Source organism: Bos mutus, chromosome 7, assembly GCF_027580195.1.
Source record: "Bos mutus isolate GX-2022 chromosome 7, NWIPB_WYAK_1.1, whole genome shotgun sequence".
Classification (NCBI taxonomy): domain Eukaryota; kingdom Metazoa; phylum Chordata; class Mammalia; order Artiodactyla; family Bovidae; genus Bos; species Bos mutus.
This window is the reverse complement of record NC_091623.1, coordinates 60,689,769-60,708,233: the sequence shown is the minus strand read 5'-3', so window position 1 is coordinate 60,708,233 and position 18,465 is coordinate 60,689,769. Positions and strand designations below refer to the sequence as shown.

General features: G+C 45.8%; 1 protein-coding gene across 1 annotated transcript; it reads left to right on the top strand.

Annotated features, from left to right (window-relative positions):
- The first annotated feature begins 1,992 nt into the window (after positions 1 to 1,992).
- On the top strand, positions 1,993 to 18,229 carry LOC102264531 (zinc finger protein 77). The gene is made up of 4 exons (XM_005888333.2): positions 1,993 to 2,128; positions 6,900 to 7,026; positions 8,055 to 8,214; positions 8,630 to 18,229. Exons 1-4 carry the CDS (start codon positions 2,126 to 2,128, stop codon positions 9,816 to 9,818), a joined length of 1,479 nt encoding a protein of 492 aa, XP_005888395.1. The 5' UTR covers positions 1,993 to 2,125; the 3' UTR covers positions 9,819 to 18,229.
- Positions 18,230 to 18,465: the final 236 nt, after the last annotated feature.

Below are 18,465 nucleotides of genomic sequence, written 5' to 3'. Positions count from 1 at the left end.
TATGTGTGTATATGTGTGTGTATTCTTTTCATTTTCTTTTCCATTATGGTTTATCACAGTAATCGAATATAGTTTCCTGTGCTCTATAGTAGGACCTGGTTGTTTGTTATTATTGATACATTATATTGACTGAAGTCCTTATAGGCCAGTGCTGAAGTTCCAACTTCAACCCCAGGTATTTTAATTGGCAAACAACCTGATACCCTATGAACCACATACACTCAAATCAGGTCATATGATTTAATTCTATTTGTGGACCTCCCTGACAGTGCAGTGATTAAGACTCTGCACTTCCACTGCAGGGGCACAGGTTCATTCCTGCTTGGGGAACTAAGATCCTTCATGCCACATGGCGCCCCTACACCACCCCCCCCACACACCCCCCCCCGCCCCCGCCAAAAAGTATTTGTAAGTCATGCTACTATGCCCACCTTTGTCTTCAGATTCTGCAAGTGGCTCAGCCTCTATGGCTGTGTCATAGAATCACAAAAATCTGATGCATAGCAACCCAGGTTGGTTTCCACTGGGGTATCACCCCAGGCCACATGGCCCTGAAATCAGGCCCTCCAGAAGCTGCAGGAGTCATCATTTAAGAAATGTATCTAGGGCTTCCCTGCTGGCTCAGTGGTTAAGAATCCACCTGCCAACGCAGGAGACATGGGTTTGCTCCCTGGTCCGGGAAGATCCCACATGCCAGGGAACAACTAAGCCCATGGGCAACAACTACTGAGCAGCAAGTGAAGCCGCTGCAATGAGAAGCCACTGCACTGCAACTGGAGAAAAGCCTGCTGCAGCAAGGAAGACCCAACACAGCCAAAAATAAAGAATTTTTTAAAATGAAAGTGTCTTATAAAAACAAGTATATCTGATTAAAAAAACAATCTATGGACTTATTAAAGAGGAATCTTATTCACAGAGTGCTGCCAGAGGACCGAGGCTCGGGCCTAAGATGGGCCAGCGTCTCCAACCACAGAGCAAAGGGCTTTTCCCATGTGTGTAAAGAGGGGAAGCAGGATGAAAGTTGGGCTAGTGAGGGGCTAAGCGGATTCTGAGACCACCAGGACTGGACAGGGGCCTCCTGGGTACCTTGTCTGGAGAAGCTGACCAGGGGCTTGTTCAGAACCTCACTGTTGCTCAGACAGAGGTAGAAGATGAGGGGCTGCGATCCAGCGTTGCCATTACCTGTAGGGAGGGAGCCTGATACCGTGGGCTATGAAATAGGACTCAAAAAGAATTTAGTCAAGCCCAGATTGGGAGCCGGGTCAGGAGAGCGGGGCCTCCTGGTACCAAAGGCCACACGTCAAACACGGTGGGATCCTGGCTTATACGCGGACGTGAATGTCTTTGTTTTTAAAGAAATGGCACAGACACACAATGACTTCACCCCCGGAGCATTGGCCCCTGAGGTCACCAGGCTCTCCTGTCCCATCTCATCCAGTCCCGACCCTGGACAGGGGGTCTCTCCGCGGGGCAAGTAAGTCAGGACTTCTCGGTACAGGTCCACCTGCCCGCAACAAGTTCTGCTAGGAACCCACGTCCCGGGCTAGCGAGTCCAGGTATCTAGAAGAAGGCCGGGCAAGGATGGGCTGAAGCCGAAAACCACACTTCCGCCCGGCATAAGCACCCGACGAAGGTTCAGACTAAACACTGAAGCCTGGAAGGACAGTAACACTGTCCAGTCAGGGGAGGCGGGGGCAAGCCCAGGAGAATAACCAGAACTGCTGGGAAGGTGTCAGGATAACAGGGTCTGAACAACTGTCCAATCAGGGCTCGGAATCTTGCCTGAGTATTATCCTTTCGGAGTCCTGGGTGAGTGTCAGGAGTACCATCCAATAAGATCGCCACTTCCCGGAGAACTAGTCAATCAAGGGCTGCGGGGGCGGGTGTTACGTACATAAGAAGCATCTGGCGGAGGAGTGCGTGGGACACCGTCCAATTAGACGGCGGAGGCCCAGAACTCCGTCCAATCAGGACCGGCGGCGGTCACCCTCTCATCCCGCGCAGGCGTCGCTCGCTTCAGACCTGAGTGCTCCCGCGTAACTGTGGGTTGCGGCCCCAGGTGTCCTGTTTCCGTGGGCTCGCGGGCTCCGGGAAGGATGCTCTGGAGATCCAGGAACTGGAAGATATGGTGAGTTCTCTGGCCGGAGCCGGAGACCAGCTGGGGCTGATTACGACCCGTTGGGAGCTGAGGCAGGCCCGGGTTCCGGCGCCCGCTCCTCTAGATAGCGACCCAAGTTTCCCCCTCGACCCCGTTGTCCTGTCCCTTCCCGTCCCCTCTTGAGTGGGAGTCTCGGCCTGAGAATGCGCCCCTTGGGGATCCCGGGGAGGACCGGATGACCCGGGCAGTGGTCAGGGGCTAGGGTGAGGGAACTCGTCCTGACCTGACAGATGCAGTCATAGCCCTACCAGGTAGGAAGGTGCTTTATTCCCATTAAAAAACAAAATTCAACGAAGTAAGTTTTCAAGCTCTTCCTGGTTTTATTCAGCCATTCATGAATCTGGCAGCTTCCCATACAGCACTGAAGGGCGCTGCGGGTTAAGTCTCCTGTAGGCAAAAGTGAGCGGGTCGAAGGAAGCAGCGAAAGTGGGTTTTGTCTGTGGCAGGTTCCTTTACCCTAGGGAGGGCGCGGGTCTGCCAGGCAGATCGTCTCCCTGTGCCGACCCGGTAATTCCTGATTGACTGCTTTCAAATTCCATTTCTGGGAGAGGCTGAAACTCTTAAGTTCAACCAGCTCGGTGTCTTGGGACTCAGCATAAGTGACTCCATTTGGGGCTGTGGGCTTGTTTTAATATTCCAGAGATTTGGAGTAGGGACAGGACTCCGATCTCAACATATGTCCCAGGGTCTCAGACGAAACAGAAAACGGCTTTTCTGTTCTGGTTGAGAAGGGTGAGAGCAAGGCTGTTTGATAGCCTGGGGGATTTCTGGGGTCAGTGCATTCTCAGCCCAGATGGGGAGAAGGGGAGCTTTATTCTGCATCTCAGTGCTTCTTGAGGATGGGCAGGGGGAGCTGGTAACCAAAAAGTCAGGGGAAAGTTTGGGTTACAAATGGGCAATTGTGAACACTTGGTCAAATGAAAACTTCAAAATTCCTAATCATGCACTTCCATACTTTCATTAAGGTGTGTTATTGCAGGGTGCGGGAAGGAGTCTGTAAGTGTCTCAAAAGGAGTTTATTTTACACAAAGGAGTAATTTGCTCTAGCAAAATAATGGAACCTGGGACTTCCCTGGTGGTCTAGTGGTTAAGAAACCTCCTTCCAATGCAGGGGATGTGGGTTTGATCCCTGGCCTGGGGATTAAATCCTACATGCCACAGAGCAACTAAGACCCAATTAAGCCAAAAATAATTAAGTTTTAAAAAATAATGGAACCCCAGGAGAGGGGTCATGGGAAACTGATCTACAGCCGGTAGGTTTGAAGAAGCGTAGGTGACAGTCTGATCCTGAGACTGGCATCTGAAGTGTGTGTGTGTGTCTGGGAGTTGGAGGCAGTCTTGAGGGACTGAGCCTTTAACCTGTGGAATCCAATGCCATATCCAGGTAGAGCGTGTCAGACCCCAGTTTCAAGGATAGGAAACCCAGATGGAGTCTCAGAGAATTGCCTGGTATGGGGAGAAACCACGACATACTGGGGACCGGGAGTCTCTGAAGTGATGTGGTCTCCATGAGGGTAAAGAGACACAGAGGGAAGAAACACACAGGAGGGAAAACTGAGTTTTCCCCAAACACGCAAGAAGGAAGAGCTAGTTTTCCCTTTACCAGGCTTCATCACATCACTGACCCAGCCCGTCCTCTGGGAGATTCTCCTTGCTGACTCCGTGTGTCTCCCAGCTCTCAATCTGGGGCTTTTAAAAGTTCTTTCTTATCTTTTTTCCTACTTGATGGGGCCATGTTGGGAGTTTCCACAAGAATGATATAGCTTATGGATGGTTCAGGATGGTGGGCAGACTCTTCTCCAGGCACTGTCCTTGGCTGATGCAAACAGTACACGGTGGTGATGGGTGAGCATGGCTGACCCACTGTGCTTTAAGCCAGCACCTCCATGGTGGAGTCGGGGGCCACGTTTCTATCCAGGAAACCTCTATTAAGGCATCTGTGGGATCGCCATTTTTACTCTGTAGTACTGAAAGCAAATCAGACTGAATTCCCAAAAACTTTCTTTGCATTCCCCTGATGACTCAGGTTGAACATCTTTTCATGAATGTTTGTTTTTTCTTTTTTTTGTTTTCCTTTTCCTGAGCTTATTGACCATTTATATTTCTTCTTTGGAAGAGTGTCTGTTCAAATGTTAGGTATCAGCATCTCCTGGATGCCCTTTAGCATTTCATTCCCTCTATTTCGAGTTTGCTGAGTATTTTTATTAAGAAAAGATGATGTGGGGTTGTTTTTCTTCCCTTTCTTAAAAAGCATTATGATGAGATATTTTGCATTTTTTTTTCAAAAATAATTTTATTTATTTACTTTTGACTGTGCTGGGTCTTCACTGCTGCTGTGACTTTTGTCTAGTTATGGCCAGCTGGGGCTACTCTCTAGTTGTGTGTGGGCTTATCATTGCAGTGGCTTCTCTTGTTGTGATACACAGGCTTATTTGCTCCACAGGATCGAACTAGTGTCTCCTGCATTGGCAAGTGGATTGTTTACCACTGAACCACTAAGGAAGCCATTTCTAATTCCTTTTTTTTTTTAATCTTTTTTTGCCTATCCACATGGCATGTGGGATCTTAGTTCCCCAACTAGGGATCGAACCTGTGCCCCCTGCATTGGCAAAGCAGTATTTTTTTTTTTCCCCTTTGGTTGTGCCGGATCTTTGTGGCTGCTCTTGGGCTTTTTCTAGTCGCGGCGAGCAGGGGCTGCTCTTCATTGCCCAGGCTTCGTATTGCAGTGGCTTTTCTCGTCGTGAAGCACAGGCTCTAGGTACTCAACCTTCAGTAGCTACAGCTCGTAGGCTCCAGAGTGCTGGCTCAGTAGTTGCCCATTGGCTTAGTTGCTTCACAGCATGTGGGATCTTCATGGACCAGGGATTGAACCTGTGTCCCCAGCATTGGCGTGCAGATTCTTTACCCCTGAGCCACCAGGAAAGTCCCAAAGGTGATGTGTTTTCACAGATACCTTTTCTGAGTCTGTTGAGGTGATCATGTGGTTTTTGTTCTTTATTAATAAGGTATATGATACCAGTTTCCTATGGATGGAGGAGCCTGGTAGGCTGCAGTCCATGGGGTTGCGAAGAGTCGGACACGACCGAGTGACTTCACTTTCACTTTTCACTTTCATGCATTGGAGAAGGAAATGGCAATCCATTCCAGTGTTCTTGCCTGGGGAATCCCAGGGATGGCAGAGCCTGGTGGGCTGCCATCTATGGGGTCGCACAGAGTCAGACACGACTGAAGTGACTTAGCAGCAGCACCAGCAGCTTTGTTTCTTTGAACCAAACTTTTTATTCCTGGAATAAATCCCACTTGGTCCTGGTGTTGAATCCTTTTTATATCTCTATGGATTTGGATTGCTAACATTATGTTGAGGAATTTTTTTGTTTGTGTTTATATGGGATACTGCTCTGTAACTTTATGTGTGATGTCTTTTTTTGGTTTTGGTATCAGCATAATGCTAGCCTCCTAGAAGGGGTTGGAAAGTGTCTCCCCACAATTCAATTTTGTATATGGATTCCCAATGATTAATACTAATGGTGTTTAACATGTTTTCGTGTGGTTATTGGCCATTTGTATATCTTCTTTGGAGAATTGTCTTTTCACATTTATTGCCCCATTATTGAGTTGTCTTATTTGTCTTTTATTTTTTATTGTTGTCATGTTGTTTAGTCACTAAGTCATGTCCAACTCTTGCAACCCCATGGACTGTATAGCCCATCAGGCTCCTCTGTTCATGGGATTTCCCAGGCAAGAATACTGGAGCAGGTTGCCATTTCCTTCTCCAGGATTGTTGTTATGGGCGTTCTTCACATATATTTCTGATACAGTGCTCTCATCAAGTATGTGACTAGCAAACTCAGTTGCAACCCTAGTCGAAGTAACTTTGCCTTCTTTGTAGCTGATGTTGTGGGATTTCTTTTTTCTTCACATCTTGAACCCATATTTTTTTTTGCTTAAAAAAACTCTACTTTTTAATTTTGTACTTGTTATCTTTTTATATCATCAATGTAGAGTAATCCCATATTTCTCTAAATATAATAATTAGGTTCTTCATTCTCCCTCTTTGGCTCAATCACCATCAGATTCTTCAACAATTCTTGTTTGCGAGACATCTTCCTTGAATTCCAAGCACTCTGTTATTTATCTGAGAGGCCCTGCTGGCTTGACAGCTTCCTGAGGAACCAGGCCCTTTCTTACCCAACAGATGTGCTGAGCCCTGCATCCTGGATGGCCTGTATACCCTCAGTGTCCACCTCATCACAGGAGGGGTTGGGTCTCTGCCTCTGTCGGATATGAGGGGACCAAACCAGACTGCTTGTTGCTGTTGCCTTCAGGTTCATGGTTATTCAGATCCAGCAGCACTGATGTTCTGATTCTAGTTCTTGAAGGTGACAAGACAGTGATAACTTTCAACCAAGCCAATGTTAATTTCCATGTTATCTGAATGATGGTTTCATTTATCAGTCTTTACCATGCTTCAGAATCTACTATCTCAGTAAGAACAGTTCTTTTTAGTCCTGTCTCCATTAGTCCATGTCTGCTGTTGCTGTCATATTTTGCTTCAGTGTCCAGCACTTTCCATCACTGAGGAACCTGCATTGGATTTGCTGGCGTATGGTCATTTCCCACAAGAGTGTGAGCTCAGGAGTCCTAGGAATTGAATCCAGTTCCCACCTGTTGGCCTCCCCATCCTCCCACACTCAAGGGTGAAAGGGGGGCCTCACTGACACAGAATATATGGCTGTTTCAGGACTCAGTAGTCTTTGAAGATGTGGCTGTGAACTTCACCCTGGAGGAGTGGGCCTTGCTGGACCCTGGTCAGAGGAAACTCTACAGAGATGTGATGCTGGAGACCTGCAGGAACCTGGCCTCTGTGGGTGAGGACAGCTTCCTCCCTGCACTAAGTCTTTAGGGAACAGTTATTTCTTATAATGTCCTTTCTTACGAGGGACAGGGATGGGAATATGTTGGAAAAAAGGCAGACATGGCCCCTGCCATTATAGAACCTACCTATAATCAGGTTGCTTTTCCATGAAAACAGTTTCATGCATTGATTGCCTTTTTGTCATTCTTGAGCAGAATCTCAAGGTTCCCTAATTTGGGGCGTGAGAGAAGCATAATGGTTTTCACCCTGTGAAACTTACACTTATCAATACACATTTGACACGGTGGTCTTGTTGCAGTTAAACCCACACTGACCCATCATCAGTGACATGAGGACTGGAGAATTGGCCCATCTCATGGACAGCTTGCTGTTCTCCACCCTCCCCATGAGGAACTTTCTCCACTAGCAGGAAGGCAGCCACACACTGTCCAACATCCCAAGGGCTGCTGGGTCTATGGACACAGACCATGTCCAGGGCCTCTGTACCTGAGATCACCAGGGAGCTCACCTCTTGGGAGGAGCAGGTTCTGGATCAGGCAGCGATGTTTGGACATACCCATTAGGAACATGACTAGGTCTCTGAGAAGGTGATGGGTATAATTAACCTGGCTTCCCTCTTGGAGTTTTCATCCATCCTTGCCCACTCAAGAAGTCTTTTTGTACCTCCCTGTACAAAGGAAGGATTTGGGAAAGTGTGTTTTGCCCCATTTCTTCCTACTTTCCTTCTTTGATAATATTGATCAGACATCAGCCTCCATTCTTTTTGAAATATCTCTTAGTGGACAAAGCTGCCACTTTGACTCATTTTTCCGGTGATGGCCAAAATTCCAAATAGTCAAGGTCATTTCTTTGTCCCCATGTCTATTTTTCCTTATAAAATTTGTTTACATTTTTGAATCTGTATATGGAAAGTAATCTACATATGATTTCTTTTCTTTCCTTTATCCCACTGTTTCTCTCCTGAGAATTTAGTTACACTACCAATTGTTATAATTGTTACCAATTGTTCTTGCCTTCAAGTTAAAACCAGATCAAGTACTCAGTGTGATATTTTGAAGAATGAACTGTGCAGTGAAGAGAAAAAAGTAAGATTCCCAAGAAATGATTCCTGGTCTGTTTTTGGAGAAAACTGGATGTTTCTTGACATCGGAGGTCACCAGACCCTAGAAAGGGATTGGAGGTGAGTGGCACTGCCATGCGGGCAGGGGGATACCTGCAGCCTGTTAGACTCACTTGAAACTAAAGGAAAGGTGTAAACCTAGCTAACCAAATTTGTACTTAGAAAAATTTCAAAAGAAAATACTTTCCTAAATATGATGTTGAGTATCTAAATCATAATGAGGTTGGAAACAAAATGACAATCAAGATACCCTGTATATAAGAAACACAGAAAATATTGACTCTGTTTTAGCCCTCAGCCATAGCATTAAACTTGTTGCACTTTGTCACAATGCAGAGAGTATAAAAAATATGCTCATTCATTGAAAATGGCAAGTATGTAGTCAAAATAATAATGAGCAATCATCAATAAATCATTAGTGAAGAAATCACTTATAATCATTCATCTCTAATATTGTGCTTCCCATTTTGAACAGAAATCATTTGGTGGAGAAGCTCTGCATAGATAATGAAGGTCATCACTGTCTGGAAGCCCTGAACCAAATTACAGATCTTACTCTGCATAAAGGATATTGGCCTGGAATTCAGCCCTGTAAATGCACTAAGTGTGGAAAAGCCTACAGGGGTTGTTCTTTCCAAAATCAGCAGAGATCTCTCCCTGGATACAGATATTATCCATGTGAGGAATGTGGGGAAGCCTGCAGCTGTGTCTCATGCCTAAGCCCTCCTAGGGGAACAGACATTGTAGAGGAACCCAATAAATGTCAGGATGCTGGGAGAACATGTAAGAGATGTGTGAAGAGTCATGGAAGTAAATGGTCTTCAGATTGTAAGAAATCTGGAAAAGCTCTCACTTTCCCCTCATCCTTTAAGGGACATGAGAGAGGTCAGCATGGACAGAAAACCCACATGTGTAAAGTTTGTGGGAAATCCTTTTCCTATCATTCGTACCTTGCACGGCACGTGAGAACTCACACTGAAGAAAAACACTGTGAGTGTGAGGAATGTGAGCAAGCCCTCCGATATTCCTTATCCCTGGTTGGACACATGACTATACACACCAGTGACAAAGCTTATATGTATAAGAAATGTGGAAAAGCCTTCAGTTGTCCCAAGTACTTCAGAAGACACATGAAAACACACAGCGGCATGAAACCCTACGAATGCACAGAATGCGGCAAAGCCTACAGCTCCTCCTTATCCCTCAGGGAACATGCAGGAACACACAGTCAGGAAAAGCCCTATGAATGCCAGCACTGCGGGAAAGCCTTCAGGCATCAGAGATATTTTAAAAAGCATGTGAAGATGCACAATGGAGCAAAGCCCTATAAATGCACAGAATGCGGCAAAGCCTACAGCTGCTCCATGTCCCTCCAGGAACATGAGAGAACACACACGGGGGAGAAGCCCTTTGGATGTCCATTCTGTGGGAAAGCCTTCATGCGCCAAGCCTCCCTTCGCGGACACCTGAGGACACACAGCAGGGAGAGAGCCTACACATGCACTCAGTGTCAGAAGGCTTTCCGTTGGCCCTCCTCCTTAAGGAAGCATGTGCGAATGCACAGTGAGGAGAAGCCTTACGCATGTCAGCAGTGTGGGAAAGCCTTTTGGTACCCCACAAACCTGCGAGGACATATGAGGACACACACCGGGGAGCAACGCTGAACACCAGGCCTCTGGGAGAGATTTCACTTTCACTTCAGACTTGGAATGTGAGCAGCGCCCTGGAGCAGAACCTTGTGAATGGGACACTGTGGGAAAACCTTCAGGTCTTCACTTATTTCATACACAAAAACTCAGGGCATGACAGAAATCTCTTAATGGATATAAATATGGTTTTCCCTTCCTAAGTGCCTCATCTTCGATAGGGATCCCAGGGTATTCATTTCTAGTTCATGTTGCTAATCTGAACACTTAAGGTAACTATCACACTGTCTCCTTCATCTGTACTAATTATATTTCATTACCTTTGATTTTACATCATCATGCAGTCATATAAAGTTTATCTCATTTCTGTTATAATGTCTTTTGGGTGGGAGGACTATGTCTCTTGGCTTGGGGGAATCTTAGTTTTCTAACTAAGTATGGTATCCATGCCTCTGCAGTGAAAGTGCAGGATCCTAACCATTGGACTGCCAGAGAATTCCTGTTACAATGTCTTTAAAATTTTTATTTATTTATTTATTACTGTTTTGGGTCTTCATTGCTGTGAGAGGGATTTCTCTGGTTGTGCTGAGTGGGGGCTACTCTCTCGTTGCCGAGCGTGGGCTCAGTAGTTGTGATGCACAGGCTTAGTTGCCCCGAGGCATGTAGGATCTTCCCAGACCAAGAAATGAACCCATGTCCCCTGCATTGTCAGCAGGACCCTTAACCATCAGACCACCAGGGAAGTCCCTACAAAGTCTTTTGAACCTAGGGGTGTAAGTTGTTTTCAATTTTCATTTTTTGTGTGTGTGCGCATGTGTGCAACTTGGTATGTTTAGGCGAAAAGTTTTTGATTCTTTCTTTGTTTTATATTCCCAGTATGCGATCATGATGTGAGGTCTGTATTGTTGAAAAGTATTTCCTGGTCCACTGTTAGAGATTTTCTGACTCAGATTTTCTGACAAGAATTTTCTGACTCAGTATTTACTTTCCTAGGGGAGAAGGCAATGGCACCCCACTCCAATACTCTTGCCTGGAAAATCCCACGGATGGAGGAGCCTGGTGGGCTGCAGTCCATTGGGTTGCTAGGAGTCAGACAAGACTGAGCAAATTCACTTTCACTTTTCACTTTCATGCACTGGAGAAGGAAATGGCAGCCCACTTCAGTGTTCTTGCCTGGAGAATCCCAGGGACGGGGGAGCCTGGTGGGCTGCCGTCTATGGGGTCACACAGAGTCGGACACGACTGAAGCAACTTAGCAGCAGCAGCAGCAGCAGAACCTTTATACTGAAAGATGTGTCTTCTATGTTTCTTTGTAGACAGTGGATACCATATCTGTATTCTTCACAGTAATTAGTAATTGTGGAAGGTCTTAAAGGACCTTCTGTCTTGCCTGGTAATGTTTGTAATTTGGCCTCTGCTCATTGTCCTTGACCTTGGTTAGAAATTGGACACAAAACACTGAGTTAAGAAGAATGACTTGTTGACATGGAGATGAAAGCTGCTGTCTAGATGATTCTACTGGACTGTGTTGTCATCTTGGGTAAGGTGGGAAACTATATCCAGAGTCCTTCTGTTAGTGATTCTGAGTTAAAATTTTTGAGAAGAGGAAGATGCATGAAGTCTGGCGCTGGAGTGAGGAAACCATGATTCTCAGCTCTTCTGTACCATCAGGAGACAGAGCTGCAGGGCAGCCTGGTGGCCTGAGCTCCAGCACTGCTTTCTCACTTCTGGCTCTGCCTGTGTGGAACAGCCCCAGTCAGACATATGTTTGATGTTAGTTACCTGCTGGGCAGCAGTGTGGACTCTGCTCAGAAGTGTGGACAAGGCCCCTCATCGTGGGTCCTCTTTGGTTTTCAAGTTCACACAATTCCCTGCATGTTCCTGTGGCTCTTTGAGGTCCATCAGGCCACTTCTTCAGGCTTCCGAAGATCCCTCAGTGATTTTCTCATATCCTGTGACCCTCTTCATGTCCAAGGATTCTCCTAATTACATGATTTCTGTGGGAAACATCTTGTTCTTCTAACAGTGAACGTTTCCTACCTCTACCCATTGCAGATGTAATATGGCAGCCACAGATGCAGGAAACCTGCTTCCCTAGTTGCATCATGAGAGGCTGTAATGACCCTGCATTTCTTGTTCCTCAATACTTCCAAGACTGAGATAAGCTCCTGTGAATACATGTAGCAGTTTGTGGCATTTTCTCTTACAGGGGTCTGCTCTCTAAATGATTAGCCCATAATGTTTAATTAGTCCATTTTTATATGTGATTTCCCATTGCTTTATATGTGATCACCCAGGATGTGATTTAAAACAATGTGCATTGAAAATTCAAGTTCAGGAACTTCTCTGGTGGGCCAGTGGCTGAGATTCTGAGCTCCCAATGCAGGGGGCCTGGGTTTGATCCCTAGTCAGGTAACTAGATCCCACATGTCACAATTAAAGATCCTGTGTGCTGAACTAAGACTTGACACAGCCAAATAAATAATTTTTTTTAAATAATCTGATTTAAAGTGTCAGAGGGGTACCTACTGAATGCTTATTTGGAGGCTGTGAATCTGTACCTGCTTGTTTGGAGGCTGTGAATCTGTACCTGTCTTGTGTGCTTTTAGGGGCTGGCCATGTGTGGCCACAAGAAGGGGATCCTGGAAGGCCCAGGAAAAGCTTACTGTACTCAGGGCCTAGTGACATAATCACTGTGCAACAAGACAGGGGTGTCACTCGGGGAGCACCAAGGCAGCTATCTCACTTGAGCCACAGGGGAGCAGAGCATACAAGGACCCATGGGCAAACATCTGTATTCGTCAGAGGCATAATTGCTTGTTTGAGCCTAGAGTGCATGGCGTAGGAGGGACATTCAATATCTAGCACCAGATTATGATTGTGGGAAATAAAGGCTTAATTGGAGTCAGGACCCTTAGAAAATGGAAGAGAAAAAATGGGTGTTTGGTTTGAGGACTTGCTTGATTGACTGACCAGTGAGGCTCTCAAGCTCCTCACTGGTTGCCCAACAAGCCTCTCTGCACTGGCCCGTCTGTGTGTGATGGCTCCAGACCCTGAGAGTAATTGGTTTCTTCACTCACTCCATGACCTCCATGAAGTTACTCAGTCATGTCCGACTCTTTGCGACCCCATGGACTGTAGCCCACCAGGCTCCCCCATCCGTGGGATTTTCTAGGCAAGAATACTGGAGTGGGTTGCCATTTCCTTCTCCAGGGGATCTTCCCGACCCAGGGATCGAACCCGGGTCTCCCACATTGTGGGCAGACGCTTTACCATCTGAGACACCAGGGAATCCCTCCCTTCCCTCACTAGTACCTTCCAAACATCATACAAGTTAGGCTGTTAGTGAATTCTAGCCTGAAATCATAGAGACGGGGATTCTGGGAAATATACCTCCCGGTCACATACACAATGAAAAAAAAACAATCCAGCACAAACATATCTACCTATTGGTTTCATTGACCTTTTACAATTGTACCAAGAAATGTAGCACAGTGATGGGGTTAGAGGACGTCCCTGGTGGCTCAGACAGTAAAGAATCTGCCTGCAATGCAGAGTTCGATCCCTGAGTCAGGAAGATCCCCTGGAGAAGGAAATGGCAACCCACTCCAGTATTCTTGCCTGGAGAATCCCATGGACAGAGGAACCTGGTGGGCTACAATCTGTGGGGTCACAAAGAGTTGGACATGACTGAGCAACTCAGCATGCACACATGAGGGGATGAGAGGGATATGGAGAAGATTTCACTCATTCATTCATTCAGTCTCTCCAGTGAATATTATAGCAGAAGAGTAAACTATTTCAGCTAACACTGGCAGTTATACCTAAATAGATTATTAAACTATATACAAGGACATGTATGTACTGTGGCCAGCACAGCAGATAGGGATCAAAAGTGGTTGACACAATTTGGAAAAAAGAAACTAGAGACAGAATTAAAGTTTTGAAGATGGGAGTGGGGGACTCAACCTCTAGGATCAAGAGCCTTATTCCTCAGAGCCACATCCCTTTTATTTAGTGTTTTGGCAAGCAGGAAATATCTGTTGTGCTATGATAAAATCAGCCTCCTGTGTCCCTGGTCACATCTCCCATTTTATTGATTACTTTGAACTACCTTTGTTATTTTTTTGTACAAGGGGTTTCACTCAGCTGGAGGTCATAGACCCACATATGTTTGGGAAAACATCTTGGTGTGTGCATAAGCAGCGTTCTGAACTTGCGCTGACCCAGCATTCCAAGGTCCACCCTGTTTTTCCTTAGCTTAGCAGGGCATGATGACTCCGACTAATCAACCCGATGTACTTTTGTTTGGATTATACTTAATTGTTGTATCTTGCTTTTATTCTTTTCCCATGGTGATTTTCTCATGGCTTAGCCAGAGCAACAGTGGCTGACTATTAACCCCTGCATGTATGCATATATACTGAATTCAGTAATGTCTCCTCTCCCCCCTCATCACCACCAATTTCATGTCCACCTGGAATCTCTCATACAACCTGTCAATTTAAAAGATATTCACAACCTAAAAGTTGTGAGTTATGTTTTACCCAGAGGGAATTTTAGGGACTTAAGCCCTGGAGGCAGCATCTCAAGTTAGCCTGAGAGAACTGCTCCAAGGAAGTGGGAGGAGGAGCCAGGTTATATAGAAGTATTGCAACAAAGGGCAGGTAGTCAGAACATCAAAAACTGACTGTTAATTGAAGAAAATAAAATATCCCAAGTTAAGAAATTTAGCACTCTTCTATGTACGGGAAGATGCAAAAGTCTGGGCTCACTGAAATCATTCCTTTGATATGCATCTCAGCTACCTGGGGCCAGTATCCTGTGTTTTCACATCCTGAGTTCCTCAGGGCTCACCGTGGGGAGTGGATGCAGTCTGATGGCTGATAGATGGCAGATACTCTTCTTCCTGATTTACTTCAGGTTCAGTGGCTCTCATAGGTGGGCTGTAATCACTGATGACTGACATCCTTGTTTACTGATATGGTGGGAAATATTCCTTTTCTCAAACCTGATTTGGAAATAAGGTCTGTGCAGATGTAATCAGGGTGTGGCCATAGGGATTGGAGTACGTTGTAATCCAGTGATGTGTATTGGGACACAGACACCTGCCCAGGAGACAGACATGTCTTAACCGTGTAAAATCAGAGCAGAGGTTGATGTGATCTTCCTTTTATTTATTTATTTATTTTTGGCAGCACTGGATCTTTGTTGCTTTTTGCACAGGCTTTCTCCGGTTGAGGTGAGCTGGGTCTGCTCTTCATTGTGGTGCTTGGGCTTCTCATTGCAGTGGCTTTTACTGTTCTGGAGAACACACTTTAGGACCACAGGCTCTAGGTACATGGGCCTCAGTAGTTGCAGCACATGGTCTCAGTAGTTACAGCTCTCAGGCTCTAGAGCATGGGCTCAGTAGCTGTGGCACTCTGGCTTAGTTACTCCAAGGCATGTGGGATCTTCCCAGACCAAGGATCGAACCCATGTCCCCTGCATTGGCAGGCGGATTCTTATACACTGCACCACCAGGGAAGTCCCTGGTGTGATCTCTCTACAAGCCAAGGCATGCAAAGGGTTGTCGGCAGTCTCCAGAAACCTGGAGACATGCCTGGAACAGGTTCCTCCTCAGAGCCTCCAGAAGATCCAGCCCTGCTGACAACTTCTTCGGGTAGGTCCAGCCTCCCAAACCCTGAGAAAATAAATTATTGTTGATTTCAGCCCTGCTGTCTCCAGTGCTTTTTTGGGTGGCCCAAGCAGAGTAATGCAGCTCCTAAGGCGGGAATGGGCCTTGGGTACTTGAGGGACAGGGAGATGCCAATGTTTCTAGAGGAGAGTGAGGTGGGGGTAAGAACAGCAGAGGCAAGAAGAGAGCACTGTGTGTGGGCAGGCACGTCATGCCCTGATGCCTGGCACCGAAGGCACTAACAACACAAGACAAAATAGATAAATTGGACTCCATGAAAATTAAAATGTTTTGTGCATCAAAGGACACTATCAAGAGAATGAAAAGACACCCTACAGAATGAGACAACCCATTTTTGAATCATGTATGTGACAAGGTTTTATTATCCAGAATACCTGAAACAACTTTGTATAACAAAATGCCAACGATTCAGTTTTTAAAAAAACAAAGCGGGAAAAGGAATCTACGTGAAAGTGAAAGTGATAGTCGCTCAGTCATGTCTGACTCTTTGCAACCACATGGACTGTGGCCCACCAGGTTGCTCTGACCATGGGATTCTCCAGGCAAGAATACTGGAGTGGGTTGCCATGCCCTCCTCCAGAGGATCTTCCTGACCCAGGAATCAAACCTACATCTCTCATGTCTCCTGCATTGGCAGGTGGGTTTTTTACCACTAGTGCCACCTGGGAAGTCCCCTACTCATACTACCAGGGAATTCCCAGACAGAATATATTTTAGTGGTGACCAGGAGGTAGGGTTACCAAGGCTACACTGGTCTTATCATTTGTTTTTAAATGAATATACAATTCACATTTTGTAACGGTTACCCTCTTAAGAGTGAAAGTCAGTGGCTTTTTGTACATGGCATAGCTGTACATCCATTGCTATACAATCTTAAAAAGGAAGTGCAGCTGTTCACATTTCAAAATTTACAGAGACTGACTAAACACTGATATGATATGAATTTCCCTGCAGTATAACACACACACCTGAGGATTGTGATATCTCAGTGACACAAGGTTGATAACCTTACATTGGACATACAGCAATTACAAGCCAAAATTATTGGCATGCAACATGCATCTTTAAGCTGTAACCCCAAACCAAAACCTTACAAGGTATAGCTGATGGACTAAAAGCACTGAATCCTTTGGACTGGATAAAACGCATAGGTGGAGGGCTTATAGGCACTCATATATTTTTGCTGCTTTTAAATAATCTTGTGTTTAGTCTTCAGATGCACAAGAAAAGCCCTCAGAAAATTAATGAAGAAAGAAGTGGCCCAGTCAGCCTAACTACTGTTACAAAAACAAAAAGGGGGAAATGTGGGAAACATTCTCCAGATGTCTTCGAAAAACCATGAGAAAAAATAACAGGAAACAGCAATAAAAAATAACCAGAGTACATGGGCTGATTGGCTGGGGTCAGAGTGACCTGCTTGAGCAGATGGAGAGAGAGGAGTGCGGACTTAGCAATGCCCGGTCAGCGCAAGTCAGAAAGCTGCTTGCACACGCACTGATTGTTTCTCTGATGTTCCTGCGGGGATCTTTGCTCCCAGCCATATGGTGGCCTTTGTACAGAAAATAACATCGAAGTTCAAAAGAAAAACATTAACTGGGGACCTGACTGGGAACGTGCGAAACTTATGTTATCTTAAAAAAACAGATACTTTCTGCAAACCAAGAAGTTCGAAAAAAGTGACGCGGCATTGAATGTCGGGGCTCTTGATCCTCAAAGTCTTGAGTTCCCCACTCCCATCTTTCCTTCTATTCTGTCTTTGTGTTTTCTTATGTTCTGTGGCACCCGTCTCTCACCCTATGTTGCTAAGCTGGACTCAGGAATGGTGACCTTAGTCCACGCCGTGTCCTGACACTGAAGGTCGCCAAATTGATGAAACAGATTTTCACCTATTGAGGTCTGGGGAAGTCATTCTGATGCATACCTGATTCAAGTCGAAAATGAAAGTGTTAATTGCTCAGTCCTGTCCAACTCCCTGCGACCCCGTGGACTATAGTCCACCAGGCTTCTGCCTCTGGAATTCTGGATTGGGTAGCCTTTCCCTGCTCTAGGGATCGAACTCTGATCTCCGGTTTTGCAGGTGGATTCTTTACCATCTGAGCCATCAGGGAAGCCCGATTTATGTCGAATTTTATGCTACAACAATCTGTTTGTGGCCTATTGAACATGCATTGTCCATCTACTTTAAATTATTAAAGCACCCACTGACCAAAAGTAAAATGTGTTTTAAAAATAAAGATTAGGGGCTTCCCTGGTGGTCCAGTGGTTAAGACTCTGCCTTGTAATGCAGAGGACACAGGTTCAGTCCCCTGTCTGGGAAGATCCGGCATGCCCAGGGGCAACTAAGCCCAGGGGCCATAATTAATAAGCCAGAGTGCCCTAGAACCCACACTAAACAAGAGATGCCACTGCAATGAGAAGCCCTCGAACTGCAACTCGAGAGTAGACTTCACTCGCGGCAACTAGAGAAAACCTGCAAACTCCAAGGAAGACCTAGCACAAAAATAAAAATACAACAATATTTTTTTTTTTTTTTAAATGAAGATTAGCTGCCTCCCTTCCTGAGGCATCAATGCTGGTCCTCCTTCAATGATAAGACTATTTGCTTTTTGAAATCTTGTAAGAATGTTGCCCTGACTTGTTTGATGTATTATGTTCTGACAAGAGAGGAATCTGTGCAAAAAACCGTGCTTCTGAGCAATTCCTCTGAGATCTGAGAGGCTGTCTTAAGCGCTATGGTCTTCAGTTTGGCTTAAATAAATGTGTTTATTCATTTAATTTTATTTCCATCAACAAAGCGCTATGACCCGTATTTTCTCGTCCACATTCCGTGAACGGAGCAATCTGCAGGGAACCTGAGTCTGGACTTCCAGATGCAGGAGAAGGACACAGGGGAACCGCGGAGCGGACATCATGGGGTTCGCCTTCCCCCAGAACTGGCTGTGCGCGCAGCCCAAGTCCCAGGTGGGC

What these genes read in the sequence shown, in the direction of transcription:
- LOC102264531 (XM_005888333.2), top strand. An exon ending in CAGGAACCTGGCCTCTGTGG is followed by an intron (nt 7,027 to 8,054) that starts GTGAGGACAGCT and finishes CTTGCCTTCAAG; the next exon opens with TTAAAACCAGATCAAGTACT. An exon ending in ACCCTAGAAAGGGATTGGAG is followed by an intron (nt 8,215 to 8,629) that starts GTGAGTGGCACT and finishes CATTTTGAACAG; the next exon opens with AAATCATTTGGTGGAGAAGC.